Raw genomic sequence first — 9,860 nt, forward strand, 5'->3', positions numbered from 1 at the left:
AATGTCTTGCACCTAGTAGATGATATATAAATGCTAAGTGAAGTAAATATAAATGCAAACATTCTTTAAAATAGTAAAAAAAATGCTTAATTGAACTTCACATAACTTCTGACATAGTGAAAGAATTTGCTATATTGAGACCTACTTCAACTTGAATTATTCTAGAATATACAAAATCTTGGTTTGGAATATTGCCTTTTTTTTCTCAAATGGGTGAGAGACATTCACATTGTATATTTATTTCAGCATATACGATTACAAATATTAGTAAAAACTATAATTACAAACATGGATAAAACGTAGATTCAGGCAACAGTTTCATATCCATCAAATTTTTAAGATACTATATAGTTTGTATTTTCCACTGCTGCCCCAATACTGTCCAAAATAAGAATAACGTCATCAAAAATAGAACAGACCAAACTTTAAAAGAATATTCACTTTATGAAGTAAGTGCTAAAAGCAGTATTTCATACATGGACTCAGAATGTGGAATTGTATTTAACTATTCCTTGAACACTAGAACACAAACAACTGCCAGAACCAGTGTGCTAAAAGAAAAACAAAAAAAATTCATTTTGAATATCATTATTGGAAATTGTTGGACCCTCTTAAAAATGTCATGAATCAGTTTCTATTAATTTAAAATTTAATGCTAATTTCATTGTCTGGCAAGTCCTCCTCATTTTGTCTTAAATTGTCCAGTTTTTATTGATAAAGGGTAATAATTTTGTTTAAGCAGTTTGCCCTTTTGCAGAAAAATGTCACCAGGGAGCAGAACAATTATTCTTTAGGCAGAATTTCAACAAAATACTTCTGAAATATTTCCTTCATCTTCAAGTAACCTTTCAAAAATGCCTAGGGAAGTCTATATTTAGAAAATTGGCTTTTAATTAAGATTAATTGCTTAATGAGTCACTGAACAGATAATAAAACTTCACTCAATATCAGCATTGACTGTACTAGAACTTATTCTACTGGCTACCTTTACATTTTGAATTTTAGCAAAATCTGTTTACTGAGATTCACTTTCCTTGATCATTTCCTTTGTAGGAAAAGCTAAGACATTTTGGGAAGAAATATATGTAGATTCATATTTCTATTCCAAATTTTATGAATAGATGTATACATATGTTTGCCTCCTCAATGAGGGTGAGTGAAGAGGGGGGAAGGGAAAGAATGTGGCAGTCAAAGATTTAAAATGAATGTTAAAATTGTACATACATGCAACTAGGAAATAGGATATATAGGCATTGGGGTTTAGAAATATATCTTTCTCTACAGGAAAATAAGAGAGAAAGGGATAAAGGGGGGTGATGATAGAAGGGAGGACGTTTTGGAGAAAAGGAAAATTAGAATACACAATATCCTGGGGGAAGGTTAGGGGAGAGATGGGGAGAAAATTTGAAATTCAAAATTTTGTGGAAGTCAATGTTGAAAGTTGAGAATAAACGAATTAAACAAAATAAACTGAAGAAAAAGTATGCTGATGGTTACTCATAAATGAGTACACAGTACAGGAGATTAGTAAACACACCTCTCCTCATACCTCATACCACCTTGGAAGAGCCAAAATTATACAGGTCCCCAGAATTGCCTCTGAAAATAGCTACACAGAAAAACCTGAAGCTTCAGACAGTGCTCCATACATTTGAGAAGTAAAATTCAACTTTAGCATGAAGTTAAACATCAAGAAATTTTCTGGAAAATGAGTAAACAACAGAAAAAAAACTAACCACAGAAAGTTATTATGATGACAAGGAAGATCAGAACACACACTCACCAAAAGACAACAAAGTCAAAATTTTTGCATCCAAATTTCCAGGAAAAATATAAATTAGTATCCTGCTTTAAAAGAGTATGAAAAGGATTGTAAAAATCAAGTGAAAGAGGTAGAGGAAAATTTGGGGAGAGAAATGAAGATGATGCAAGAAAAACATGAAAAAAGAGTCAACAGCTTGGTAAAGGAGGCACCGAAATATACTGAAGAAAATAACATCCTAAAAACAGAATAAGCCAAATGGTAAAACAGGCACAAAAATACAATGAAGAGAAGAATGCCTTGAAAAACACAATTGACCAAATATAAAAAGAGGTACAAAAGGGTAGTGCCAATGTGATATTCACAGTGCCTATGGCAGCCATGAGTATACCAGCACAATTCTGTATCGTGAAATAAAACCTTCTCTCCACATGGAAGACAGAACCAAAGCATTTTTTCAGACATCAGAAAGTCAAATACCAACACCATTGCTGTGAAGAGCTAAGTCTATCAGAATTCAATCTTTGCACAATGTGCATGTTACTGGGTTTAATGTTTTCCTGGTTCTGCTCATTTCACACAGCATCACTTCAAAAAAGTCTTACCAGGTTTTCTCAAGTTCTCCTGTTTGTCATTTTTTATAGCACAATAGTATTCCATTACATTCATATACCAAAACTTGTTCAGCCATTCCCCAATTGATGGGCATCCCCTCATTTTCCAGTTCTTGTCCATCACAAAGAGAGGTGCTATAAATACTTTTGCACATATAGGACCCTTTCCCATTCTTATGATCTCTTTGAGACACAATCCTAGAAACAATGTTGCTGGGACAAAGGGTATGCCCACTTTTGTAGTTCCAAATTTCTCTCCAGAATGATCGGATCATCTCACAGCTCCACCCACACATCTTCTCCAATATTTGTCATCTTCCTGTTTTGTTAAGTTAGTCAATCTGATAGGTGTGATGTGGTACCTCAGAATTGTTTTGATTTGCATCTCTCTAATCAATAGGAATTTGTAGCATTTTTTTCTATGGCTATAGATAGCTTTAATTTCTTCCTCTGAAAATTGCCAGTTCATATTCTTTGTCCATTTATCAATGAGGAATGAGTTGTATTCTTGTAAATTTGAATCAGTTTCCTAATTTAGAAATGAGGCCTTTGTCACAGACACATGTTGTACAAATTCTTTTCCAGTTTTCTTCTTACATCATAATGTCAGTTGCTTTGGGTTTGTTTGTGCAAAACCTTTTAAATTTAAAGTAATCAAAATTATCCATTTTGTGCTTCATAATGTTCTCTATCTTTTCTTGGTTCATAAATTTCTCCATAAATCTGACAAATGCACTCACTATACCTTGCTTCCCTGATTTTTTTTTAGTGTCAGTCTTTATACCTAGATCATGTACCCATTTGGACTTTATTCTTATATATGGTGTCAGATAGTGGTCTATGCCCAGTTCCCACCACACTACCATCCAGTTTTCCCAGCAGGTTTTGTCAAATAGTGAGTTCTTATCCCAGAAGCTGGGTCCTTGGGTTTATCAAACAGTAGAGTGCAATACAGAATACTGCTTCTTGAGTATCTAAGAGAGTCCACTGACCTATTCTTCTATTTCTTAGTCAATGGCAAGTGGTTTTGGTAATTGCTGCTTTATAATACAATTTGAGATGTGGTAGGACTAGGCCCTTCCCTAGCATTTCTTTTCATTAATTCTGTTAATATTCTGGACCTTTTTTTCTTCGAGAGGAATTTTGACAGTATTTTTTTCTAGCTCTAGAAAATAATTTTCTTGTAGTTTGATTGGTATGACACTGAATAAGTAAATTAATTTAGGTAGAATTTTCATTTTTATTACATTAGCTAGTCCAACACACAAACAACTGATATTTTTGCACTTACTTAGATCTGACTTTATTTGTGTGAAAAGCATTTTGTAATTGTGTTCATACAGTCCCTGGTTTGTTTTGGCAGATAGACTCCCAGATATTTTATAGTGTCTACTATAATTGCAAATGTGACTTCTCTTTCTATATCTTGTTGTTGGACTTTCCTAGCAATATATAGAAATGTAGGTAATTTATGTGGATATATTTTGTAACCTGCAACTTTGTCAAAGTTGTTTATCATTTCAACTACTTTTTTCCTTGATTCTCTGTCCCGGGTCTGTCCCCGGGACCTTCGAGTGAGAATCTCCCTTCGGTGGGCACCGCTTCGGACGTCTCCGGACCTACCCCGGGGGACACGGCGGCAGGCAATAATCAGGCAATGCGCAGGAGGTTCATAGCTTTATTGCATGGAGGAGTCCCCCGAGCAGTTCAGGGCGTTGTCTTATATAGGGAGGTTCTTCCGGGCTGCCATCCTAACCCGCCCCGAGGGCGAGGCCTACCACCCGATTGGATCCAGCCCACCCGACCAATCCCGTGGGCTCACAACTCCTCTATGGGAGCCGTGTCTCCCTCGGATTGGTGGGCTGCCACTCCCGGGGAGGCCCCTATCCGCCCAGGCGCCTAGGACCGACCCCCGTCAACTCCCCCTTTTTGTTTTATTATAAGGACATCCGCCTTTACCTGCTCTAGGACCCTCTTCCAAAGTTTTATCGTGCAAGAAATAAGACAGGGAAGCAGCACACACAAGAGTATTACTATCACAACCATTCCAGCAGCAACCCCAATGGTATGCAGAAATGTGGTAAAATCTAATCTGGAAATCCAGTCAGGAAATGTCCCATGTTGTTTCTCCAAGTCCCTCTTATATATCTCAGTTACATTCCTAATCTGTCTTACAATGTCATCTAGGTGCTCTATATAGACCTCTAGATTTCTGTGGTCCTGCAATCGCCGGATCGCATCGTCCAGCTCCTGGCTGGCGTTCAGTCTGAGCGCCGTCATGCACAGGGGCCGTGGCAGCCTGACGTGACATGGGAGTCCCTCCAATATGGCGTTTACTCGGAGGAGTGCTGAGATCGCCTGTACAGCATCAGTCAGCGCACTGAGCTCTAGGGCTACCCGCCTGTTAATTTGTTGTTGCAGAGCCCATGCTCGAGCGGACGTCGCCACAAATTCCGACAGGTCGGCAGCCATCGTGTGGACCTGCCGCTGTATGGCAGAGATTTCCATCTGTTCTAAAAGGCTAGCCACTAACCCTACCATATCTATGGCGGATATTTCCAAGCCCCTCTTCTCCCTGACCATCACAGCCCTAAGGAAATCAGTCGGCAAATGCCTCATCGGACCCAACAGGGAGAAAGGTAACTGGGGGAATGGATAGAAGTATGACAAAGGTGGTATTGGAATGTACATCATTGGGCGTCAAGGTGTTAGAGAGGGTCCCATTGGAGCAGGATACATTGTATTTGCCCCCTGTCTGAGTAATGTTCCCTTCCCTACAGATTAGAAACATATCAGTCCTTTTCAGGGTCTGGACTGCAAGGGAGAAACGATTGCAGTGTCCAGAGACCTGACCCTCATGGCAGGTAAATCCTTTCTTCATGATGAGGTCCCACCATTGGGAGCGGATGGTGTCATTGTCTGTCAGCGGCCCACTATTGTCTGTCATATGGGTGATGTTTCCAAAGGCCGCTGCCATTTTCCAGAGATGGCTTTGGATGACTACGCTCCCATTTCTCGCCAGGACGTGGGGCACTGGAGCTGCATAATACGGTCCTGGTGCTCCATCCATGAAGTAGATCTGCTGGGTGTCGTTCCACTGCTGTCCCATTACTGCATGCCCTGTGGAACAAACTTGCATACCAATGAACATATTGGGTGTAGACACGCAGGGGGGTAGAGGGGAGTAGGGGATCTTTCCACTGGGTAGAAAGCTTCCCGTGGCATTAAGGAGTGATAAGTGGTCGCAAGGGAAGTCCCTAGTAGCATTGCAGACGGTACTTTTGGTGGACCGGGTGCTGTTCCAGAACCCTTGCATCCCCTCCTTGAAGAGGGGGCGATGCTGAGTGAGACTACGATTCAGCATGTACATATGGATGTAATTCCCCAGACCCAGGGCCCCATGTGGTCCATGTGGGAGCTCCTGTATGGACTCGTTCCGTACCTGGGCACAGGGGGTGATGTTGGCCCCTTTGGTGAGACATATAGGTAACTGTGCCATTGACCAGTGGACCGTCTTATTGAGATCATGACGGCTCTCCGGGTAGCCACCCCCCGATCCTCCCAACACCAGGGCGGCTTCCCCTAGGATGCTCAGCTCAATAGAATCCCCTTCCCAGGCGGCTGGTCGGGCTGCTGGGAAGCCAGGGACGGCAGCCCAATACACCCATGGTGGGTCCTTGTTGCGGGGGAGGGAGCGAAGAGACGCCCCGGCCCCCAGTTGGAGGCTGCATAGCATCCCCACCAGGATTATATACTTATCCATGTTTCTCCTCCTAGTTGTTCTGTTCAGCCGCTTCTTCTTTTTGCGGGGCCTGCGTCGAGCCCTTTGGGGAGTCCTCACACGCTCGGGTCCATTTAAGTGGCAGCCACCTCCGCTGTCCTCCTCCTATATCAAGACACAACCCTTTCCCCTCACCACTACCTTGTTCGGTCCATGCCACTGTCCTTCCGTGTCCCTCCACCATACTGTGGCGGGGCTTTGTCCCTCATTTGTTATGGCGGGTGGCGGACGGCGGGGCGTTTGCACTGCGTGCATCATGGCTGGTGTGATCTGTTGCTCATTTGCTATTAAGTAATTTCGTGTGGACACGGCGGTTGCTAATTGTGCCGTGGTCAGCCGACCTGCCACTCCCCCTTTTTGTTTTTGAAGAGTGCGCTTCAGGGACTGGTTAGCGCGTTCGACAATGGCTTGCCCCGTGGGGTTATAGGGGAGGCCCGTGACGTGCCGAATGCCGAATTGAAGGCAGAATTGGGCAAATGCGCGGGACGTGTAGGCGGGCCCATTATCTGTCTTTAATGTTTGGGGTGTGCGGTGAGCGGCGAAGCAGAGGAGGCAGTGCGTGATCACATGTTTGGTGGCTTCCCCAGGTTGGAGGGTAGCCATGACAAGGGAGGAGCAAGTATCTACTGTGACATGGATTATGGAGGACTGGAAATGAGTGACATCCATCTGCCATATTTCATTAGGGAAGGTACCCCAAGGGTTGATGGTGGTAAGAGGGGGTGGTGGCCGGAAGGGGACACAGGCGCGGCAGCGCTTGACTATTTGCCTAGCCTCCTCTTTAGGTATATTATAGAGGCGTGACAGCATGCGGGCTGGGAGGTAGAAATAATTATGAGCGGCAATGGGGTCAGTATAGAAGACCTGAGATGTCCCTAATAAGGAATCTGCAATGGCATTCCCTTTAAATATAGGTCCGGAGGTGGAAAGATGTGAACGCACATGTAAAACATAAAGGGGATGGGAGCGGGCAAGGAGGGCTTGTTGTACTCTTACAAGTAAGGGGCGGACTGAGGAGGTAGACAGGGAAAGATCCGCTTCGGGAAGGACTGGGAGAAGATTATGACAATAAAGGCTATCTGTTACTAAATTAAAGGCTTCTTTTGCGCAAATCTGCAAGGCCACAAGAATTGCAAACAACTCATTCTTCTGAGCAGAGGAATAGGGTGTGGTGAGCACCTTAGTGATCTGTTTATCTGGGATGTAAACTGCCGCTTTGCAATGCTTGGTGGCATCAGTGAAGGCTATAGGTCCCGCTACGGGCTCTGAGACCACCGGGTTTCTCTGCTTTGTTAAGGGAAATTGGTCCCAAGCCTGAAGGGCAGGGGGGAGATCTCCAGCACGAATTTCATGGGAGCACAGGAGGACGGCTCACAATTCAGACAATTGTGCTAACTCGGTTAGTATCTCAATGGGGCTGGAGAGCAAAATGACAGGATAGTGGCCAGATAGCTGTCTGCATAAATCTTCGCTTGTCTGTTCCAGTAGGCCTTCCAGGCAGTAAACACAGCGGGATCTAGCACTGCCATCATAATCTCATTCCAATCTCCCAGGAGCCAAGCGGCCACGGAGACGGAAGAGCCCAGTAATTGCTTTACATATGCCGACCCTGCGCCATACTTTGCTACTGCATCTTTCAAATCCTTTAAAAACTTATATGGAGTGGGACGGTGGGTACGTTGTACGGTACCGTCTTGTTGGGTCTGCTGGAACACCGGGAAGGCAAGGGCCTCCCGGTCCACTCCTCAAAATCAACTTCCTCCCCCTCCTCCGCCGCCTTCAGCAACGCGGCTTGTAGCCGAGAGTGGGCACGGGGATTTCCAGCCGCTGGTTTCGGTTCCTCTAGGGACTTTCCAGCTGCCGGGGGGTGTCTGCGACAGCAAGCACAAGCGCCCTGACACTTGGACGGCCGGGGATTTGTCTGCTTTCGTTTTTGAGAGAGATCTAGCTCCTTATCTGTCTCTTTTGGGGGGGCAGCGCTACAATGTCTCATGTCCTCCCAGGGGTAGAGCGGGAGCGGTAGCGCACCCTCCTCCCCCCAAGGGGGCTCCTTCTCCCCCGCCTCGGACCCGCATAGAGAGGGGCCAGTCTGTGTACTTATGGCTTGTTCTAAAGGAGGAGGTGAAGGCTGGAGTGCAGAGCTAACCGTGGCATATATAACAAAATCTCTGGAGCTCAGGAATTGAGGATCCTCTTTTTGGTAGGAAGCCATCTGCTGTCCTACTACCCTCCACTTATCATGATCCAAGCCTGTGTGAGCCAACCACGGGGAGACTGTTAGAATTTTCTGCACCCACTGTCTACAATCCTTTATGTGTATTTTTATTCCCACCTGCTTACATATCTTGTACACTTGGCAGGCGAGAACTCCTGCATCCTCCGGTTCCATTCCCTTGGAAATCTGAGAGCCCATGTTTCCTCTAGATAGCCCCGACTATCTAGGTTGCCTGACTCTTCTACCCTTAACTGGGTAGGGTTATACTCACCTCACTCGGCGGGGGCTGCAGTCCCTGTCCAGGCGCCAGCTGTCCCGGGTCTGTCCCCGGGACCTTCGAGTGAGAATCTCCCTTCGGTGGGCACCGCTTCGGACGTCTCCGGACCTACCCCGGGGGACACGGCGGCAGGCAATAATCAGGCAATGCGCAGGAGGTTCATAGCTTTATTGCATGGAGGAGTCCCCCGAGCAGTTCAGGGCGTTGTCTTATATAGGGAGGTTCTTCCGGGCTGCCATCCTAACCCGCCCCGAGGGCGAGGCCTACCACCCGATTGGATCCAGCCCACCCGACCAATCCCATGGGCTCACAACTCCTCTATGGGAGCCGTGTCTCCCTCGGATTGGTGGGCTGCCACTCCCGGGGAGGCCCCTATCCGCCCAGGCGCCTAGGACCGACCCCCGTCAATTCTCTAGAATTCTCTAAGTATATCATCATATCATCTGCAGAGAATGATAACTTAGTTTCTTCTTTTACTATTCTAATTCCTTCAATTTCTGTTTCTCTTCTTATTGCTAAAGCTAACATATCTAGTACCATATTGAATAATAGTGATGATAATGGACATCCCTGTTTTACCCCTACTTTTATTGGAGGTGCATCTAACTTGTCCCCATTCCATATAATGATTACTGATGGTTTTAGGTAAATATTGCTTATTATTTTAAAGAAGGCGTCATTTATTCCTATGCTCTCCAATGTTTTCAATAGGAATGGGTGTTGTATTTTGTCAAAAGCTTTTTCAGCATCTATTGAGATAATCATATGGGTTCTGTGAGTTTTGTTGTTGATACGATCAATAATGCTGATAGTTTTTCTAACATGGAATCAGCCCTGCATTCCTCGTATAAAGTCTTTCTGATCATAATGTACCATTCTCATGATGAGCTATTTTAATCTTTTTGCTAATATCTTATTTAAAATTTTTGCATCTATATTCATGGAAATTGGTCTATAATTAGTCTATAATTTTTTCTCTGTTTTGTCTCTTCCTGGTTTATGTATCAGAACCATATTTATATTATAAAAAGAATTTGGTGGGATTACTTCTTCACCAATTTCCCCAAATAGTCTGTATAGTATCGGAATTAACTGTTCTTTATATCCTTGATAGCATGCACTTGTAAATTCATCTGGCCCTGGAAATTTTTTCCTAGGGAGTTCATTGATAACTTGTTCAATTTCTTTTTCTGAGATGGGATTATTTAGGT

The 9,860-nt window shown here is 44.1% G+C and overlaps 1 protein-coding gene across 1 annotated transcript; it reads right to left on the reverse strand.

The window, feature by feature from the left end:
* Positions 1-4,045: 4,045 nt before the first annotated feature.
* On the reverse strand, positions 4,046-8,853 carry LOC140505964 (uncharacterized). The gene is made up of 2 exons (XM_072612588.1): positions 8,644-8,853; positions 4,046-6,262 (listed from the first exon to the last, which is right to left on the reverse strand). The coding sequence occupies exon 2, from the start codon at positions 6,137-6,139 to the stop codon at positions 4,976-4,978; it is 1,164 nt and encodes a 387-aa protein (XP_072468689.1). The 5' UTR covers positions 6,140-6,262; positions 8,644-8,853; the 3' UTR covers positions 4,046-4,975.
* Positions 8,854-9,860: the final 1,007 nt, after the last annotated feature.

This window comes from Notamacropus eugenii, chromosome 5 (genome assembly GCF_028372415.1).
Source record: "Notamacropus eugenii isolate mMacEug1 chromosome 5, mMacEug1.pri_v2, whole genome shotgun sequence".
Classification (NCBI taxonomy): domain Eukaryota; kingdom Metazoa; phylum Chordata; class Mammalia; order Diprotodontia; family Macropodidae; genus Notamacropus; species Notamacropus eugenii.